Below are 21,305 nucleotides of genomic sequence, written 5' to 3'. Positions count from 1 at the left end.
TCATGATATGACATATGGGTTTTCATTCTGTCCATCAATTTTTTAAGAGACTACCAGGTCTTCCTTCCATTTACCTCCACTCCGAAGGAAGTGTTGCAAAGGCCACTTTTGTGAGAGTTTGTGTGAATGGGCTGCGGATGGAGAAACAGTTATTGGAAAAGCATCAGGACACCGTGTGCCGGGAAGGTATTGCGTGAAGGTCTCCCAAGAACTCACAAGCTCTGGAGTCTGGTGGTCCTGTTGAAACCACACAGGCTGACAATCTCAGTTCACCAAGAGCCTGCTGAAAGTGTCCACGGTCACCAGCACTCCCTGCCATCAACAGTTGTGTAACTGACCATGGCCACAAGGGTGGTGGCAGCTCTGCGCAGGAGAAGACTATGGAGGTATATACACGTGAGGAAATAAAGAAGGGTCTGAGGGACTTCCCAAACAGCTGCCCAGAAGCTACGGACCCTCGCCGGTGAGCAGCCAGCCGGGCAGAAGCGAACAGAAGGTGTGAGCAGCACACAGCTCGCAGAGCTGTGACCCGGGGGCACCTCCGCCGGCTGGAGAACGGGAGAAGAGGAGCCCGCTGACCGGCGGTGCCCAGGCGGTGTCCTGCAGCCGAGGAGCCCGCTGACCGGCGGTGCCCAGGCGGTGTCCTGCAGCCGAGGAGCCCGCTGACCGGCGGTGCCCAGGCGGTGTCCTGCAGCCGAGGAGCCCGCTGAACGGCGGTGCCCAGGCGGTGTCCTGCAGCCGAGGAGCCCGCTGAACGGCGGTGCCCCAGGCGGTGTCCTGCAGCCGAGGAGCCCGCTGACCGGCGGTGCCCAGGCGGTGTCCTGCAGCCGAGGAGCCCGCTGACCGGCGGTGCCCAGGCGGTGTCCTGCAGCCGAGGAGCCCGTTCGGCAGCGCTGCCCGAGACACCGGCCCTGCAGGGCACAGCGCGGCTGCGTGGGCAGCAGAGCCGCCGCGGGACGGCCCGCGGGGAGCCGGGGCCAGACCGGAGCCAGACCCCCCAGCGGCGGGGGCTCAGCGCGGTGCGCGGGGCGGGGAGCCCTGACCGGCCCCGTGGGGCGGCCCGGCCCGACCCGCCCGGCGCTGGGACAGGCAGCACCGGCCGGCGAAGGGCAGCAAAGCTGACTGGAAAGGGGCAGGCGGCGGGGGGAAAGCGGGACACACGCCCCGGGCCGCCCCGCAGCGCCGGCAGAGCGCCCGGACACAGCCCCCGCCGGGCCCGCACTCCGGCCCGGCCGCTCCTGCCCCCGCCCGGCGGGCCGGGGGATGCAGCCCCACGCCTTCGCGCTCCGGCTAAGTTCGGCCCACGGCGCTCGCCGTAGCTCTCAGGCGGTGTCGGGAGGCGGCGGCGCGGGGTCTCCTGGGATATGTAGTCCGCCCGGCGCGGCCGGTCCATTGGCGCCGCGTTCTCCGGCGCCGCCCGCGAACTACAGGCGGCGGCGGCCGGTGTCTGCCCGTGAGGATGGCGGCTCCCTTGGTGCTGGTGGTCCTGGTGGCCGTGACGGTCCGGGCCGCGCTCTACCGCTCCAGCCTCGCCGCTTTCATCTCCGAGCGGGTGGAGGTGGCGTCCCCGTTAAACGCCTGGAAGCGAGGTGAGGCCCCGCTCCCCACCGCGGCTGAATGGGCCGGGCCCGCGGGGTGGCGGTGACGGGGCTGCCGGCCGCCCGGGGCTGGGGACGCCCAGGGGCCGGGAGCGGGGTGCCGGCGGGCCCGGGCCTGTCCCCGGCCCGGCTCCAGGCTGGGGCCCGGCCCCGCGGAGAGAGGCCCGGGCTTCGGGCCCGGGCTGGGGTCGGGCCGCTTCTCTCCCCACCGAAAGCTGCGTGAGGTAGTTGGTGGCAGCTGTCCCCGAGGAAAGAGCGAGTGCCCGGCGGCTGCAGGAGGACGGGGGGCACAGGACCGCGGTGTAGCCACAGCGCAGCCGCCTTGGTTGTGCTTGTACAAGCGGATTGTGTCACAGGTGTGTGTAAAACGCAAAAATGACAAAATCTGGCACTGAATATGGAGCTTGAGGAGCCCCGCTGAGTCGCTTTCGTTACGCTTGAGCTGCACAAGCGCTGCTCCGTGGGGTGAACACACCGGCACGGTTCCCAGACCCGCAGAGCTTTTCACTGTTTTGTTTTCCTCGTTCAGTTTGCGGCCTCACACGTTGTTACCAACAAGATTCAGATTCTATTCAGAAGGCTGAGGTACAGTTTAAATAAGGCTTTTTGGTGTCATTCACGGCTATAGCATCTGATCCCATTAGGAACCTTTATTTTAAAGGCAGCCCTTTGGGCAAATAATATCCAGTTATTATGCAGGTTAAATTATTTTCAATTTTGGGGTGGAAAACGGTGGCACAGAGTAATAGAGGTTGAAAGCATGGAAGTGTTTGATGACCTCAGGCCTTTCCTCCACAGTGTGTAGCACTTTGTGCTGCACAGTATCTAAGTACAGCTTCCAAAAAATCCCTTGCAGCAATGGATCCTTTCTGAGTCTTACCTTGGAGCATCAAGGCAGGAGTGAGTAAGGAGCACAGTTAGGATCACCTTGAAAAGTCTGGGCTGTTGTCATGTGGGGGCTTGGTCACAAAGACAGAATCTGCTTCTGCAGCACTTACCGCTGAACGGAGAACCTCTCGCTGCTCCCTGCAGTCTCCTCCCTCTGAACAAATGGGCCTGTTTCCCGTAGCTTCTTTCACTGCATATGCTGCTCCATCCCCAGGGAGTCCTTGTGCTCAGTAAGGTGGAACCCTATGGAAAAACATGTGCATGCGTTGCAGTGCAAGGCATAATTACATGATTGCAAAGGATCCGAATTAAGGCAGCAAAATATCAGGAATTTTCAACAACAGATAAAGCTGTTACCTTTGCCTGGTAATATGTGTTAATTTCTGCTCTTTTATTTTGCTTTTGTTTGTTTCAGGTCTCTCTGCATCTGTTTTAGTCAAAATAGTTCAAATTGTATATTATGTCATGATTTGTTCTCTTAGAATTAAGTATTTCTCCAGCATAGATGCCATGTATCACATAATAGGTGACTTAAAATAGTAAATACCATACATGCGATTTATATATAGTTAAGAGCAAAACATTTCAGCTATAACATTTTTAGCTGAAACAAATAAATAGATTACAACTGATCATTTACTTACTAAAGACATTTGTGTGGCAGAAGTAACAATCAGTTCTAGCTGGTTGTTGGCTTTGTGAGATTTTGTGTCACCCATTCAGAGGGTGGTTCAGTGTGAGGTTCTCATGAGCACCGGGTGTTTTAAAAACTGCAGTTGTACCATCATGAGATTTTTCTCTCCCTACGGTACCAGATTCTAACGTAGGTGTTTTGTTTGTTCCAGTGGTTGAAGGATTAGCTCTGCTGGATTTGGGGATCTCGCCATATTCTGGAGCTGTTTTCCATGAGGTCAGTATGCGTGTTTCATTTTAAGCATGATATTCAAATGGAACATGTCTTAGTCTTGTTGCTCACAGACTGGCAAAGGCTGGGGACCTGTCTGGTCCCAACACTTCAGAGAACTTAGAGTTGTGTAGGTGTCTGTGCAATAGTTGTATACGTAGTGACACAATGAGAGAAGGCAGTTTGTCATGGGATAACTCATTGCTGTGCAGATGATGAACATCGTAATATTTTTTTCTGCATAAGGAGAGTCTGGAATAGGGGAGATCTGTAATAAGTACAAGACTTTGCTCAATGCAGATATTTCTGTCAGCAGAGGCCAGAGTGGGGAGAGACGGTGTCAGTGTGAGTCTGAACACAGTTTACTGGATAGTAGCGTCTTGACTTTCTGCATTTGCAGAAATACTGGCCTTAGCACAAGCATGCAATGCATTTATTCCTCATCTTGCAAACACCTCGTTCCTCCAGACACTTAAGCACCTGTGGGGTTTTTGTGCCCTGGAGAGGTCTGAGTGATCTGAAGGCACACTCGTACATAGTGTCACCTGGGGATGAGGCAGATATCTTGTATACTTTGAAAACTTGTTTCTCTTCAATAAATTCTTCTTTAAATGCATTTTTCTCCCAGACTGTAATATTTTGCAATGCTTATTTATACCATTGCATTATTTTTAAAGTATTTCAAAATAAATACATTTTCTGACAGTGAAGCCTGAAATTAGACCATTGTGGTGGTTTAACCCAGGTGGCAATCGAACCACCACAGCCACTCGCTCACTCCCCCCACAAGGAGGGGAGAGAATTGGAAGGGAGAAACCCGTGGATTGAGATTAAAACTGTTTAATAAAATAACAAAATAATACTAATGTACTGCTACTAATAATTATATATAGAAAAATTAAATATAACATAAGTAATAGTCAACGCAATTTCCCATTAACTCCATCCATGCTGAGCAGCCGGTCCTATGAAGAGACACCCTCATCCTGAACAGCTGATCCCAGGGAGAGAGAGAAAGGGTCAAAGGGTCAGAAAGGCTCAGAGGCCACTGCAAAAGAGCAGAATGGCAAAAGGCCGAACTAAAGAAACTCCCGAATTCTACCAGAACAGAGCAGAATGGGAAGAGGTCAGGAAAACCCAGCTCTCATTAAATCTGAAGGCTGACGCTAATGGTGTGGAATATTCTCGTTGCTCAGTCTGGGTGTCAGTCGAGGTCTGTCCCACCCATGTCCCCCTTCCCAGCTGCCTCACACCTGTGGGCAGAGCTCAGTGTCCTTGGCTCCCAGACAACAACTAGGATAACAGTGAGCTCTGACATTGTTCCAGCTCAAAACCGCTGCACAGGTACTTGGAGAAAAGTATTAATTGTGTCGCAGGGTGCTGTCTTATTCTGAAACTGAATCCAAACGATGACTGTGCTGTCTACAAAGAGTTTCTAACTGCATGAAGAAAACTAGCTCTATTTCAGTTAAGCCAGCACAACCATGTAAATATAGTGCTTCCAGAATAAGCTTTTCTGCCAAAGGAATTATTCAGAAACATGCTCTTCCTCTTACCATAGAAGGGAAAAGCTGTGGGATTAAGAGGATGACCAGACTGTAGTCCTACTGCTTTGTGGTTTTAACATGCTTTATTCTTTTTGCTTTATGAAAGACTCATCTAAACAGGCTAAACAATGCAGCCAGCTATGTAGGAAATAGTTTCAAAAGTACCTGCAAACAACCTGAAAAAATAGATTCCATAGAAAAAAATATTTTCTAAAGCTGTTCTTTAAATGCTTTCTATTGTAACTCCACCACTATACTAGTGGAATTGAAAAGTTGGAATGGAATATAACTTTCAAAGTTGATGGTGGCTTATATAAAAGGTAACAGAACTTTGCAAGGAAGAAGACCAGTAAGTGTACTTTGTTTAGTCACTTTACTCTGAAGAAACAGCCTTGTAGAAGAGGCAAAAGAAAATTGCCGTTCGCAGCCCTCATAGTACTACTACATTTTTCTCCTCAAATCGCCAGTTGTTTTATCTGGACAGTGTTTGACATGGGTTTCCCTTCTGCTCTCTTTTAGACCCCTCTGATAATATATCTCTTCCACTTCGTGATTGAATATGCTGAATTGGTGTTCATGGTGAGTGCTCCTGGAAAGCTCCTCTTCAAAGGTCCCATTTGTGAAATGCTGAATACGACTTTCCTTTTACTCCTGCAAGAATCAAAGACGTTCGGCCTCCCTGTAGTTCAGATTCCTGCTGAGCTCACAGTTCCGTTAGAAAGGCAGCTTTGTCTGTACAAACCCACGCTCGGGCTTTTCCCTTGTACATATTCCTTCTTTTTTGTGAGTTCTTGGTTAGATAAGTATCCCTGCAGAGGGACAGGAAGCTGGCATTTGGTTTCCAATTTCAAGGTTACCTTTTGCGGGTCAGAATGTTTTGTCCCCCCAGCCTAATCCCGACATTGCGGTGGTTCTCATTAAAACCCGCTGCCAAACCCCCGTTCTGCAGAGGGAGCACAAACGAGTTAGTCCCCCAAATGTCCCTTGTTGTAAACGGTTCTCTGAGTCCTGCGTCATTCAGGAGGACAGAAATCACCCAGCTGGCTGCACATGGCACCTGCTGGGGCCTCTCCTGGTCTCTGCAGAGCCAGCAGGGCTGGGGGCCCAGGTGACGGTGCTGCCGGTGTGCTGGGGACAGCTGGGCACTGTCACGCTGGGTTAGGGGCAGGTGGGTTTAGCCAGCTGGGCGCTGCCCAGTGTTGCCTGTGCTCTAATTAGGTCACTGATTCTATTACCCTCACATACTTCTTTCCCCATAATTCCCATTCTCTTGTAAATGTTAATATCTTTGGTACGGCTCATGACTTCAAGATTAAGCAGTGGCGTGTGAGCGCAGTGAACAAATCAGCAATCTAGTGGTTTTAAAGCTTGTTTTCTCTTCTTGTGAGCAGAGTCAGATCAAAGTCCATATTCAACATTGCAATATCTTTTTCTCCGTTTGTTTATTTTGTTTACGGTCTGTCTATGCCTTTCTTTTTTAGATAACTGATGTGCTGACTGCTATTGCCCTTTACTTGGCCATTCAGGACTTCAACAAAGTTGTGGTAAGTGTTGCTGATCCTCTTCTCCCAGCAACTATAAATACATCTTGTACCAAAGAAAACCCATGCCAGAGCATACAGTATCAACCTGTCCGTGTTGCAGTAAATCTGGCCATTTCTGGATGAACAATAAACATGAGGACTGAATGTGGTAAACGTAAAGGTTTGTTGTGGCAGTATTATGGTATGAAACATAGTGTCTGTTGCTGCCACACTGCACTGGAATGATGGTCACAGCAGTGTAGATTCTTTAATCCAAAGGGAGAATAAAGAATTTGAGAAGTTTGTGAGAATGTAGTAGCCAATGAAATGCAGACGAGTGTGGGGTCATGGTTCCCAAGGTGAGATGTGAGATTTTAGAATGTGTACTGAAAACCCATCTTCAGCTGTTGTGACAGTTTGCAGCATGTGGAATTTAATTACTGGACTATGGTTTTGGCAAGACTGTTGGCAAGACTTCTGCACTACTTTTTCTCACCTCTGCTACAACTTCTGTAGGTGGAGCCTGAAATGTTTTACCCTGAACATGGTTTGTGTTTGCACATAGCCTGAGTTAATACACAGACTGGAAATGGGTAAAACAAGAAATAAACCTTCCAAGGATGCTGAGGTGACATAAATCATCCTACTGAGCCAGGTGAAAGTTTGACACCAAATATTACTTGTTCTCTTCAAATTTTAAATACACGTATTTCGAGGTGAGTGATTCCTGCCAGCTGTCCCTCATAGGCAGCTCTGAGAGCATTTAACGTAAGCAACGCTGCGCTCTCTGCAACCCCAGAGGGGCAACAAGTCAGTATCGACATGAGCAGGGAGGCTGCGTTTTCTACAGCATCTGTCTGGTCTCCCATCCAGCTACATGCTGGCTCCGTGTGCTCTGACTTCGAGGCTGAGGAAAGGACTCATTATAGAACTGCAGATGTGTAAAAATCCTGTGTGTCAGTTACTGTGCTCGTTGAGCATTTATTGCCACCATCTCTCTCCTTCTGTCTCACCATGACATAGTTCAGTAGGTTCATAATTCAGATTTCTCTTCTGTCTCCATACAGAGCATTATAGAGCAAGATAGATTAAAGAGAGTGGTCTTGGATCCCTACAGGAGATTTGCCATGGACATATCCATCTTCAAAGTAACAAAGACCGTGTGCTTCTCTGACTTGTTTTCTTAGGGGCTTGTACGTTAAACAGTGAATTTAGAAAGTCAACTTTCCATTGGAGATCCAGACAAGCTGTAGGAAGATTGAAAGTATTAAACTCTAGTGTGGTGAATTCATTGCCAGCTGTGTCAAGAGTTAGACATAGATAATTAAGGAAGCTCAAATGAGTAGAGATTATCTGCTTTCTCATGACTTCTACTTCAGTTGTTAAGTATCTGGGAAAAGAGAGGGATTTTTTTGTTGTGTTTGTACAACACCGCACAAAGCATGAGTTGTGGCTCACACCTGGGGCTTGGTTATAGTGCTCCACAGTCATGGAAGGCCTGAGTGATAAGAAATAATGGCTTTCCTCATCTGACAATCTTTGGTCACTTTCCCTTGTTCAGTTCAAAAAGCAAAAGCTCCTAATAGAACTGGATAAATATGCACCAGACGTGGCTGAGCTCATCCGGACGCCCATGGAGATGCACTACATCCCCCTCAAGGTAGCACTAGTGTAAGTATTGCTGCTTGGCGCTGCTTTGGTTCCCCAGCTCCCGTTGGGTTTCATTTCTCAGATTTGGGGCTTCAATAGTTGTTGAAGTTGTTGGGCTTTTTTCCCCCAGAAATTCTGAATTTCCTGTTATACGAACCCCCCCAGCTCTGAACACTCAGTTTGAGGGTGAAGGGCAGTGTGGGTGCGGTTGGGTTGGGGGAAACTCTGGCAGTGTCTCAGGATTTGTTTCCATCTTGCTATCTTCTTATTTTTATTACTTTCTCAAAGTCAGTAAATGTGAGTAGCAGAAAGACTTGACTTTGGATCCAGTATTCCTAGGTCTGACTGAATAAACACACAATGGTTCTGCAAAGCAAGGAACATTTTTCATAGTCATTTTCTAGGGTAGATCATGGATTTTAGGCATCTTCCCAACCATCTCCGTTTCTTCAGTGTGCTCCCTGTGGTCACTGTCCAAGGCCACAACTCAGGGATCTGTTCTTTGCCCCATACTAAGGGATCTGTTCAGCTGAATTAGTTTGATGATGAGAGGATCCCATCAAATGTCAATAAACAAAAAGAAATGGCAAATTGCGTCAGCTTTTCCTTTGAGTATCTCTTTGATTAGGTGGCGTCTCCTTTGAGTGGCATGACTAACTCGAGCTTTGCTCTTTTTCAGGTATCTGCTAAACCCCTACACCGTGATGTCTTGTGTGGCAAAGTCCACCTGTGCCATCAACAACACTGTCCTTGCGTTCTTCATTTTAGCTACAATAAAAGGTAATGCAATGGAGAAAAAAAGGTTCATTATGTCTTTCTATAAAGATTAAAAAATTAGCAGAAATTAAATCAAGGTGGATGCTTGTGACACACATCTCAGGGAAACACATCAGAAACGAGGACTGGAGCAAGGTCCGAGTTCTACCTGAAATCACAGGAGATCAAGTCAAGACTTGCTTTAATCTCAGTATACCTGGGAGTTTAATCTCTAAAAACTGACTCCTTTTCCTGCATGACTTTGAATAGTTTTCTGTTTATGAAGAAATGTGTGTCTGTGTGTAGGAGGACGTAATGCTCCTGCTGCTCTTTCTTTTGTACGTGAATATGCACTTAAAGTGTTGTATACAATTTATTTTCCAAGTGTGTCTTTGAACTTTTATTCAAAAGCAGGCAGTTGCCTGCAGCTATTATTTACCTTTCACTCATGGTTGTACCCTTGGTTTGAAATTAATTAATTGAGCTTTGGGGAAGCCAAAACAGCAACCAAAAACCCACACCAGCACAGTTGGATAGATGATGACAGAACAGCTGTTCGGTTCACTTTGCACAGAAGTTTCAGCAGTTCTGTGGTGGATCAGAGGAAGGGTCTGTCTGATCTTGTCTCTGGCCGTGCCCAGACCGAGACACTGCAAAGAAAGCTGGTATAGATTGGTTTTGTTAGTGTTTCCAAAAGCGAGTTTTCCTCCAATTATTGACTAATTGAGGCAAGAGAGGTTTTGATTTAAAAGCATTTGCAAAAGCAAATGAGTGGGGTCTTTTTAGTTAAACTGTGTTCGCTGATAGTGAATAGTTCAGTCACAAAGCTGTAGCGGCTGGCCCCTGTGTTTGCTCCCTGGCTGGGAGAGTGGCGGCCTCTCAGTTTTAAAGTGGGCAGAGAGGGTATCGGATTATGACTCTGATTTCTGGGTACCAGTTCTTTAGATGTGTGCAGAATTGAACACTTGATGAAACAGAGGACAGAGAGGTTTTTGTCTGTGTTTAAGAACAGAGAAGGCTCATCACTAGGTCACCCTGTATTTTCTCTTTCAAAAGGTGGAAGCAGAGAGCAGCTCACCGAGTGTTCAATGGCAGTAGGCTGGCAATTAATCCAGTGCAGAGTCAGGATTCTTGCTGTCTAAGCTGTATTTTTACAGATGACTTCTATCAAATGACATAAGATGGAAAGCTATAAGCAAGCTACTGCACTCGGTGCTTGTATTTTAATTGTTTAACCTGGGACATTTTGTACTTCCTTTCTGGTGTTGGGCAGTAAGAGTACTCAGCCCTTAGCTCAACACCTCAAATACAGCTTCCTCAAGGAAGGCATTCATATTTTTAAGACCACTTGGAAAAGTTGTGCTAATCCTATTTATGCCTCAGTTTTGGTGTCTGTAAAGTAGGGCTAATGCCCCTTCATTCCCTGAGCCGCAGACTTGTGCTCGCTCTTTTTCACAGAGCTTTGCTGGGGGCCCTGACACGTTCTGGTGAGCAGGTTATCCAGCGTGCCCAGTGGAACAGCTGTTTCATGCAGATGTGACATCAGGGAATGCATTCCCATGCATAAACAGCAACCAGCATGGTCTATATATAGTCTGAACTACATGAATCTCTTTATGTGAATGATGGGAGATATAAACCAGTCAGCAGTTCTTTCCTGTGGGAGAATCACCTTGGTATGAGTCATTCTCCGTTCAAAATGTAGTTAATAAAAGGACACTCTCCAGGACACATTCCACTAAAAATGCCTTTAAGTGATGTCCTGATATTTGTAAAGCCTCTGCAGAGGGTTGTGCATTTCTTCACGTTTGGACTGCCTGTCTGTAAGGCTGTTCATATTATACATTCATTACAAATAAAAGTGGTTTTTTTTCTTTGCAGGTAGTGCCTTACTCAGTGCTGTATTTCTGGCCTTAGCAACATACCAGTCACTCTACCCGCTCACGTTGTTTGCTCCAGCACTTCTTTACCTGCTACAGGTAGATGATTTCTGACTGTTGGTACCTGTTGTCTTGTAGCTGTGCAGGGACAGTCCTTAGCTATTGAGAGGGGAGGTGGGCAAGTCCCGAGTTTCAGAAAAAGTTGCTTTCCTCAAGCCATAGAAGTTTGAATCGTTAATGGAGATGCCTGTGCATAGAGAGAAGGGAGCAGAAAGTCGTCTGCAGAACTGGCTTGCCCAATATAAGTGCTATTCTTTGTGTCGCATGAATAGCAAAGGGGATTGTGGACCTGCAGAGGAGGAATGAGGAGCTGTATGTTTGAATCGCTCAAACTTGGAAGTGCTGATCTGGAGTTTAATGGCGAAAGGCAAGTGCTTACAGAAGCGGCTGGTTGCCCTTGTCCGTTCTCCCCCCGCTCCAGGAGCCCTGGGTCCCCGCAGGGCTGCCCGTGCTCGTTCGTGGGCACAGGGCCCCACAGAGAGAGGCAGAAGCAGCCCAGCCTGGGCTGGGAGGCACAGCTGCGGGCAGGGATGCTGCTCATTGCTCATGAGTGGATTCTTCACCGGTTTGCCCGCGTGCTTCCCGCTGGGCTCTCTTTTAGCTCTTGTGCTGATGCTGCAAACAGCGACTTAACTGAGAGTCCAAATTATAGTGCATTTAATGAAAACTGATCAATTGCCAGTCCTGTTCTGGTATGGGAGCAAGAAGAGGCTGCAACCGCTAGCAGAGGACTCTTACCTAATTCACAGATCACTTGGTGATCACTTGTATTACTTCCGCCGCTCTGGAAGTTCTGCTGCTGAGTGTTTCACCAGTCTTTCTTGATTGCTTCTGCCCTGTCTCCCTAGTGATTGTTACGGCTAATCTTAACAACGGGTTCGTTACAGTCTATTCTGAAATTTTGGAACTTCAAAAGAGAATGGAGAGTCCCTTCTAGTCCATTTTCTTTCCTTGACAATCTGACATGAATGTCTCTTACTTTTTACCAGAAATTTTATTATTATTACTCTTTGCAAGGCAAGATCATCTGCAGGGTCACTGTGGCTTTTTCAGTTTGATGTTTTTTTACGAGCTTTTACCTTATATATTTTATATTTTGGTCTCGTTTGTCCTGTTTTAACTTAAAGTGGCAGAAAAGTACCAGCATTGCATTCACAAGCAACAATGAGTGCTTTGATATGTGAGTGCCTAATTTGAAGCTTTTAAAGGGGATCATGCTAGAGTGTGTTCTTTTACTGAGATTTGTAGATGTACTTTCTTACATTCCCTGTACAGAATTAAATAGCTTTTCCTCAGCGCTTTCTAATCTGTCCTGCTGAAACTCCTTGGTAAGCTTGCTTACGTTGTTCCAGCAAGTGTCGTTAAGCACACACTGACTGTGAGAACAGCGTGTGCTTTGCACACCAGCGGGAGCTGGCTCCCTGTGGCACCTCCTGCCCGGGGAAAAGCTGCCTCACTGCTGGGGGTTCCTGCGCTGGAAATCAGGCAGCGGGACAATATATTCATCAATTATTTGGATGAGGGACTAGAGTGCACTATCAACAAGTTTGCTGGTGACACCAAGCTGGGAGGAGTGGCTGACACTGCAGTCTGTGCTGCCATCAGAGACCTGGACAGGCTGGAGAGCTGGGCGGGGAGAAATTTAATGAAATAGAACAAGGGCAAGTGTAGAGTCTTGAATCTGGGCAGGAACAACCCCAGGTTCCAGTGTAAGTTGGGGAATGACCTATTAGAGAGCAGCGTAGGGGAAAGGGACCTGGGGGTCCTGGGGACAGCAGGATGACCATGAGCCAGCACTGGGCCCTTGTGGCCAGGAAGCCAATGGTACCTGGGGTGGGTTAGAAGGGGGTGGTCAGTAGGTCAGAGAGGTTCTCCTGCCCCTCTGCTCTGCCCTGGGGTGTTCCTGCTCCATGGGGGGATTGCACTGGATGAGCTTTCCAGGTCCCTTCCAAGCCCTGACACTCTGGGATTCTGTGACAGTATTGCAGACATTGAAGGTGCAGGTGTAGCTGTGAGGGGGTGGGTGTAAATCCTACACTGGCTGCATGAGACTCGACTCGCTGCAAGCAGAAATTACCAGCTTAGCTACGGTATTCTCAAGCACCATTCTGGAGATATGTGAAATGTGGGTGACTTAATTTGCCACAGTCAGGAATATAAAGCAAATTGTGCTTGAGAGCTGCTCCTTCCAGTGCCATAGTGCCAGTATTTGATGCTTTCTTTCATTGATTTTAAAATGAACACTGGACACTCAGGCTTTCTTGTGGCTTTTGTCTGATGAGAGAAATCTGTCTGCTTGTATTTGCAGCGTCAGTTCATACCAATAAAACTGAAAAGCAAAAGCTTCTGGCTCTACACCATGCAGTACGCAGCCCTGTACCTGTGCAGCCTGGTGGTGATCATCTGCCTCTCCTTCTTCCTCCTCAACTCCTGGGATTTTATCCCATCTGTTTACGGGTTTATGTAAGTATAAGTTGTTTCTGTATAGCCCCGTCTGTGTTGTTTCTTGTGCATCACACACACACACACACCCCGCTCCCCATCCTGAGGAATGTGTGATCTGTGGTTAAACTGGCAATGTAATAAACGAGTGTGTGGAGGAGTGCAGGCATTACCCAGCTTCTGGTCATTAAGTATCAGTGAGAACTGGAGAAGACAGATGTTTTCCATTGAGTTTCATTGTTGAGCTACCATGACTCTGAAACTTTCATCTCTCTAGAAATGTGTGTTTGGGAACAGTTTAAATCCTGCTGGGGCACAGGGGAGGATTAGTTTCTTTTCCCTCCAGATTTTTACCCCTTTGGTTTCATTTCCATGAATTTAAAATATAGGTTCTCCATCCAGTAGCACACAATTATTAATTAATGTAACAGAAGCAGGGCAGTGAAAAACAACCATTTAAAAATGTTACCTTGGCTTTTCTTTTCAAATTTCAGCCTTTCCGTTCCAGATCTGACACCCAATATTGGCCTTTTCTGGTACTTCTTTGCAGAGATGTTTGAACACTTTAGTCTTTTCTTCGTATGTGTATTTCAAATCAATGTGTTCTTCTACACCATCCCCTTGGCAATAAAGCTAAAGTAAGTATATATTTCTCCGCTAGTGTTTTTGCTCTCGGTTGTCTGGTGGAAGCTGATAAGGCATCAGATGTCTGGATGTACAAGCCTGAAGCAGGGCCTGTACTCCTCATTTCCCAAAGTTTCAATCTTGACTCCTCTTAAATAAAGTGAGTTGGGCTCTGCTGTGCAACAGATGTGTTGCAGACATAAAAGAGCAGACATGTACGCTCTAGAGGTGGCTGCTCCCTGCCAGCACAAACCAGTGCGGTCAGGAAGCACGGACTCTCATCTGGAACGTCAAGGAAAAAAAGTGGAAACTCCAGGACATTTCTCACATGCCTGGATTCTCAGTCAGCTTATCTGTTGAGTTGGAATGGATACAGACCTCAGGACACACCAGAGGGAAAACTGGGGGCTTCTCCAAATCACTTTCAGAGGGAGGTGCTGGTTGCATTTCGGTGGATAAGACAGAGCTGGGGAAGCCCAGGTGACCAACTGCATGGACGTATGTTGAGTTGAGCCGTGAAGGGGCACCAAGTTTTGCGTGAGGGCAGCAGGCAAATGTGCATCCCCTTATCCTACTTCTCTGCAGAGCGGCTCCATGTTCCCCACCCAGCACTCGGAGGCTGGTTTAGAGAGAACAAGGGTACAAGAGCCTCTTCAAGCCCATCCCCCAGTGTATTTGTGCCCTTGCTGCTATTTATATCCAGTTTCCAGGGACCCTACTGCATCCTCTTACCCTTTGTGTCTTTTCCCTTCTAGGGAGCAACCTGTGTTCTTCATGTTTGTCCAGCTCGCAATCATTTCTATCTTCAAGTCGTATCCCACCGTGGGAGACATTGCACTGTACATGGCCTTCCTTCCAGTCTGGAGCCATCTTTACAGATGTAAGTTCTTTGTGTTTGTCTCTTCCCTGGAGAGGGAAAGGGCCTGTCCAATAATTGTCACCACTAAAGCAAACCAGGGCTGTCTGGAAGGAGGTTAGATTTTTCTGGTGATGATACAGCCTCTAACATGTCTGTAGGACTAGGGTTGAAATTGCTTGAGGAGGGAATTTTCACTTGTACCTTATCTCCCCCCTTTCTCCAAGTTGTTCTGAAGATGAACTTTTTTACAGTCCTGCACAAGGGATGTGGCTTATTTAAAGTACATCCATCCTTCAAATGCTTCACTCCGTGTGAGGCTGTGTAATTTGAACACTGCTCCTGCAATCGGTGAGTCCCCCAGCCTTGAAATCCTGCACCTCGCAGTGATTCTTCGTTTTGCATCTGCTTGTTTGCTCCGAGTACAAATAACTGATTTATTCCAAGCAATTGCCCAGTTTTTCTTAAATGCCTTGTAAAGAACCGCTTTAGCTTCTGAGAAATCCTGAGTCAAGGTGGTTCAGCTGCACATTCCGAATGTGCAGATAAGGCAGCTGGGAGCAGTGAGAGGGACAGCCATCTGTCACATGCTGCCACCCCACAGCGAGTGAACAGACCTACTGAACAAGAAGTTCAAAAAGAGAGGTGTGAACAGGTCTGGATGTGACAATGCTCTTAAAATGTCAGGTAGCTCCCTTCAGCTGCAGAATCATCCACATACCTTCAGGGACATTGGCTGAGCTATAGCCAAGCACAGCAACACAACTGCCGGGATGAATTATAATAGTGCTGCCAAAGGACAGGCATAAATAGTTCACAGGAAGAAAACATCTCTGGCCTAGTAGTTCCTAGCTCTGTTAGACAAGCTTGTGCTTGGTTTTTGTCCATCTGACACATAGACAGATCAATGGATCCTGGCCACACTTGCACTGCCCCAGGTCATGTGTTTGTCAACACATTTGACCTAACATGAGTTTCCTCCTGGTACGGTGCTTTCATTTCCCTACAACATCCTGAGAAAGTACCTCTTGTCTTATGGCCCACAGGTTCATTTGTTTGCTTTGTCGTCAGCTTGACGAGGTGTGGGAACGGCATGCTGTCCTCTCTGGACCGTGATGCTGGTGGAAAGGCCCTTCCCAAAACTGCTGGTTGCTGTAGTGTAGACACCAAAAAGCCAAAGTCCTCCAAGAAGGAGTGTTTGGAAGTAGAATCTAGAAGGAGAGAGCTACAAATGAGGATTTCACACTCAAGCAAAGGCAGAAGTATTTATTTTAAAGGGAAATATAGTGGATATATAAAAGCTTATTAAAGCAAACTGTGAAGGATTATTGGAAAGTAGTATTTGTTGATGAGTGCCTCTCCCTCACTACACATACCTTAGATACCATTGCTGGCTGCGTGAGCGTGGCTGCTCAGTAATGCATCATTTTAACAGCTTGGTTTTCTTTTGCAGTCCTCCGGAACATCTTCATCCTGTCATGTGTGCTCATTGCCTGCTCCTTCCTATTCCCCGTCCTGTGGCACCTATGGATTTATGCAGGAAGTGCCAACTCCAATTTTTATTATGCCATCACGTTGACTTTCAACATAGGGCAGGTTAGTAGAGCGGGGTAAACAAGGCTGCGCTTTGGGTCGGTCACCGGATTGGGGATTCTGACAGCAACAGTGAGTTCTGCAGGACATGTCTGGCTCTTCGCATCCTGTGTGTCCTGCACAGCAGCTTCCAGCCTGTCCTTGCTCCAGCTGGACGCTGCCTCGTCCTCATCTTCTGGCACACTAATGGGCAAGGGTTGCTGTAGGATTTGAGCTATAGCTTAACAATCCCACTGGGCTGTACTGCAAGGTATGTGTGCTGGTGTTTGATAGCAGAGGAAAAGCATCTTGGTGGCAGGACTAGAGGCACAGCTGAAGGGTGAGGGGGAGCAAAGAGGGGAAGTGGGAAAAACCACAGGGCAGCAGCAGCAGGGTCAGACAGCAGGCAAATGAGAACTGCCCATACACAGGGACATGACACCAATCTTTCTGAGCGTGATATCTCACTAAAACACAGGGTTGTGGGGTTGTGCAGGGCTTGCTTGCGCTGCTGCTCTCACAGCTGTTCTAGGTGCATGACGTCCACAGGCCTTAGGGAAAGCAGAGCTGGGCACTCCAGGAAGATGGGGTTCAGTGTACACGGTTACTACAACCTTTGCTATGTCCCTTCTCTTCTCTCTGCTATTTCTCATGTCCCTGAGCCCTGAGAGAGTTTCACATTTGGGTGAGCAGAATGTTCATTTCACATTAAAACTGCCTTTATTTTGAATGTGCCCCAGCCATTTACATTTGTCTGCTTCTCCTAAAACTAGAGGAGTGGTTTTGTCAGGAGCTAAAATCACCTGCTTGTACAGCCGCCACCCCCTTGGTAAATGGGCACAAGCCCATTCTGTAAAAGCAAAACGAGACTCGGAGCAGTGAGTGGGGTGAGAGGGAGTATAGAAATACTACTAAGAAATGCTTATAGGAAATTGGGAATGGTTCATTATCTCTCTAACTACACATCTTGCTATGGAGTGAAAAGAATAGTAAAACTTTAATTACAGATAGCAGGTGTTGCTATTCTAGGAGGATTTTATTTCCTACCAGAGAAAAGTCATTGCAGATCCTGCAAGGTCTTACGCTGTATGTAAATGCAGACAGAGCAAAAAATCTGCTTTCTGATTTCCTTGTGAGACAGAACGAGCCCTCATCCCCACTAACCTCAGCGCTTTTAGGCGGGGGAGCCGTCACACTGCGCTGCCTCGGGACAGCCAGAGCGGGGCTGCGGAGGGGGGGACTGGTGATCCCACGTCAGGTTTCCATGTTCACTGCAGTTCTCTGTGAGCCCTTCCACTGTGTTTCCCACTGCAGCGCGGCTGGTGGCGATACCAGCCTGACGTTCGGCTGCTCCCGAGCAACACAGGACGGCGTCTGCACCGCTGAGTGTGGCAGTGCGCCCAGCCTGGGCCGGGAGGATGCGTGGACAGCCAGCTCTGCTCGCCGCTTAAACGGAGACATGTGCAAGCGTGTGCATGGGGTTGGCGGCCTCATGGAGAGGGCAGGAAGGAGATGCAGGAGTGATGGGGGTGGGAGAAGTGCTTTTAGCTGGTGTTGTGCCTGGATGTTGGACTGGGAAACCACAGCCTTGGCATTTCAGCTCTTCACCCCTTAGCCAGGTATCATTTTGTGAAGCTGCTAAAGCTGCTGTTCGCCAAGGCTGACCTGGGGAGCTGTGGTCTTCTGCTGCCTGCAAGCTTCTTACCTTTTCTGATAGAAATAGCAGTTGAAAAACAATCACAATTGAAAAGTGCTTAATAGAGATGGTCCGTAAAGCTGTGGCACAGATGGACCTGCCATTGTCTTATATTTTGGTCAGTTTGTGGAGCTATTCTCCTTAGCAGAGATGTCTGTGAGAGCACACTGGCCATGCAATAAATAGATTAGTTTAAGTCTCCCTTGGTTTAATGCTGCAAGGGGTGTTGACAAAAACACAGTTTCTCCTCTTGCAAAGCATAGTGAACAGCCTAGGAACTTCTGAAACCACTTCAGGGGCCGTCACAAGCACAAACCCCTTTTCATTCCTTGTTCTGAAGCATCACTGATGTGTCTGAACATCTCACTTCTGCAGATCCTGCTCGTCTCGGATTATTTCTATGCCTTCCTCCGGCGGGAGTACTACCTCACTCACGGACTCCACTTGACGAGGCAAGACGGGACAGAAGCCATGCTCGTTTTGAAATAAGGATTTGCCCACCATTCCCTGGGACATGGACCAGTCTGAGGAACGTGCAAAGCTTGGGGTACGTGGGGTGGGAGGGAAGGTTCCCTGAATGAGGTCTGACTTTGGGAATGATACCTACTGAAAAGAAGGGCTGAGGTTCTTCTGGGAATACCCTCCTGAGCTGTGGGCTCAGTGCAGAGACTAAGAACTACAAGTAGGAGCTGCAGTGCCTCCTCTGGAGCTTCTCCCCTCTTCCCTCAGCTGTGCTTTGCACTGTGACCTCAGCCATCAACTCTGGGCAGTCCAGCAGGAACTGGAGAAAGTGTCTGAACTAAAAGCAGGGCTGAATCTCTGGCCCAGAAAGAGCTCAGACCATAAACTGTTTCCTTGACTATCACTGCTTCTTGGGGATGTTTGCTTCCGGAAATTTCCCCTTCACTGCTTGATGCTCCTGCTCGGCACAAGGTGACCTCTGGGTACCTGGTGCTCAAGCATGGGACGCAAAGGCCATTTCTTGGATCTGCTGCTGTGGGATCTGGAAAAATCACGTGTGCTCAGGCACAGGGGGTGCTTGTGAAACAAATGGTGACCAAGGATGAATGAATTGTTGAAAGGAGGTCAGCTGAAGCTGCTGCCACAGGTAACAGTCCTGGAGCTCAAACACTAGTAAGAACTGGCACTGGGGTGACAGCAGGAGCCGGGGGTGCTGGGTGGCTGCTGTATCCCGTCCAAGCCGCACCGGCACTTCGTGTCAGGAGCTGCACAGAGGCATTGCAGGGTCTCGGAAGAGGGAACACGACTGTGGAGACAACAGTCCTGTACTCCTTGTTTCTGTGGGTGACAAAGCCTGGCGGTGCAGCGCTCGCTTGGAGCCTGCTGTGGAACAAGCAAGCTGCCTGCCTGGGGACCTGCCGGTGTCCAAATCCGGACCAAATCCAGGAGGCTGAGCCACTGCTGGCGTGGAGTTGGGCTCCAGGTGCTCCGCAGCCACTGAACACCACGGGATGTGCCCTTCCCGTGGTGCCCTCTGGCCAGCGCAGCAGTGGGGCCGTGCGGCTGTGCGCGGGGGCTCCGGTGCAGCACTCGCTCCCTCCGCTGCCTCTGTGCTCAGTCCTGCTCTCCGTGGCGTTGCTGCTGACCCCCGAATGTCACGCACTGACTCCTCCAGGCTGGCTTCTTGCAGTGCTGGGTGTGTGGTGGCAGAGGAGCGGTGGCCCCAGCGTGGGAGCCTTCTGCTGGTGCCGGGCTGCAGGCAGCCAGCTTCCCGCTGCTCCCTAGAACAACCCAGAGGGCTGGGAATGTCACAGCGTCAAACTGCACCTGGCACAGAGCGACTGAGAGCCCGGCGTGCCCAGGCAGTGGTGTAAACAGCCCGTATTTCTTTCTGGACAATTAAAACTTTTGCCTTACTGCACTGCTATTAGCGCTTTGGTGGGGGGTGTTGATCTGGGACAGGCCGTGCAGCCCTGGGCCGTGGCGGGGGCGCATGGAGCCCGGGCTGCTCCCGGCTGCCCGGCATGGCCGGAGCTTAATAAACTGCGCAAGTTTTAAAGAGCTCTTGTGTGCTCAGTGGATGGGAGGGGTGAGGGCTGGGGGGGACAAGAGGGTGAGGGGTGGTCTGGGAGGCACCAAGAGGCACAGGGAGGGCTGGTGAGGGGACTTCAAATCAAACACATGTCAGGAGGGAAAACAAGTGGCTCTGGGGCATGTCAAGATGCAAACGTGGCTCTAGGGTGCACTGATACCCACTCTGGTTTCAGGAGATGCCAGCCATGCACGGTTCAACCTGACAGCAGTGTGAAACATCTCAATAAGAGGATGAGTAGTGGGGCTCTCTGGGGGCGGCCATGTTACAGCCCCCTCCTCCCCCACAGCAGAAAGTGATTCGCCCATCAGGAGGGAGCTGATGCTGCCGGGAGGCGACAGGGCCAGGCTGAGGGGCAAAGGGGAACAGGCCCCACCTCGGTCTGCAGCAGCTGAATTTGCTCCCGTGACTGCCCAGGTCCCTGCTCTGGCCACCCACCCCCAGGCTGGCTCCATCGGGGAGCACCCTCGGAGAGCAGGTCCCAGAGCTGCACTCAAAGTGGCTCTGAGAAGAGGTGCTGGAGGGAGCACAGGGGGCAGGGGCAGGGGATGGGGCAGGAGCAGGGGATGGGGCAGGGGCAGGGGATGGGGCAGGGGCAGGGGATGGGGATGGGGCAGGGGATGGGGCAGGAGCAGGGGATGGGGCAGGAGCAGGGGATGGGGCAGGAGGAGGGGATGGGGCAGGGGCAGGGGATGGGGCAGGGGCAGGGGACGGGGCAGGGGATGGGGCAGGGGATGGGGCAGGGGCAGGGGATGGGGCAGGGACAGGGGATGGGACAGGAGCAGGGGATGGGGCAGGGGCAGGGGATGGGGCAGGGGCAAGAGGCATTTGGGGAGGGGACAAGGACAGTGCGGAGGAAGGGGCAATGGGCAGGAACAAGACAGGGCAGGGGCTGGGATGGGACAGGGCAGCGGGCAAGTGCACGGGCAGGGCCAGTGGAAAAGAAAGGACAGGAATGGGGAGCGGGCAAGTGCAGGGCAGGGGTGGTGGCAGGGACAGAGACCAGGCAGGGACAGTGCAGCGGCAGGCGCGGTGTTGAGGACAGGGACAGTGATACAGACAGGGCAGGAGCAGGGTCAAGGCCAAGGCAGGGGCAGGGGGAAGGACAGGGACTGACCCTGCTGGCACGGGTAGGGACATGGAAGGGGCAGGGACACGCATGGCCACCCTGCGGCAGCTCAGGCAGGGACTGGGTGCCCCATCCTGGCTCCTGGGGGGGAGGTGAGGCCCAGGGAGGTTTTTGGGGCCACTGGGAC

At 49.7% G+C, this 21,305-nt stretch overlaps 1 protein-coding gene across 2 annotated transcripts; it reads left to right on the top strand.

Moving 5' to 3' along the window:
- The first annotated feature begins 1,382 nt into the window (after positions 1–1,382).
- On the top strand, positions 1,383–19,998 carry PIGU (phosphatidylinositol glycan anchor biosynthesis class U). 2 transcript variants are annotated; one of them, XM_082065282.1, is made up of 12 exons: positions 1,383–1,589; positions 3,332–3,396; positions 5,457–5,516; positions 6,419–6,481; positions 8,022–8,131; positions 8,790–8,890; positions 10,748–10,845; positions 13,115–13,269; positions 13,743–13,886; positions 14,628–14,752; positions 16,182–16,324; positions 18,372–19,998. In XM_082065282.1, exons 1-12 carry the CDS (start codon positions 1,460–1,462, stop codon positions 18,483–18,485), a joined length of 1,308 nt encoding a protein of 435 aa, XP_081921408.1. In that variant the 5' UTR covers positions 1,383–1,459; the 3' UTR covers positions 18,486–19,998. The 2 variants fall into 2 exon arrangements, with proteins under 2 accessions (XP_081921408.1, XP_081921409.1); XM_082065283.1 differs by lacking the exon at positions 1,383–1,589 and adding an exon at positions 2,080–2,183.
- The last annotated feature ends 1,307 nt before the right edge of the window (positions 19,999–21,305 follow it).

The sequence above is a fragment of the Streptopelia decaocto genome, assembly GCF_964273445.1.
Source record: "Streptopelia decaocto genome assembly, chromosome: 14".
NCBI classification, from domain to species: Eukaryota; Metazoa; Chordata; class Aves; order Columbiformes; family Columbidae; genus Streptopelia; species Streptopelia decaocto.
Note: the sequence above shows the minus strand (reverse complement) of the source record. Positions and strands in the feature narration are given on the sequence as shown.

What these genes read in the sequence shown, in the direction of transcription:
- PIGU (XM_082065282.1), top strand. Translation starts at nt 1,460, where the DNA reads ATGGCGGCTCCCTTGGTGCTGGTGGTCCTGGTGGCCGTGACGGTCCGG. An exon ending in ATGCTGAATTGGTGTTCATG is followed by an intron (nt 5,517 to 6,418) that starts GTGAGTGCTCCT and finishes TTTCTTTTTTAG; the next exon opens with ATAACTGATGTGCTGACTGC. An exon ending in CATTTTAGCTACAATAAAAG is followed by an intron (nt 8,891 to 10,747) that starts GTAATGCAATGG and finishes TTTTCTTTGCAG; the next exon opens with GTAGTGCCTTACTCAGTGCT.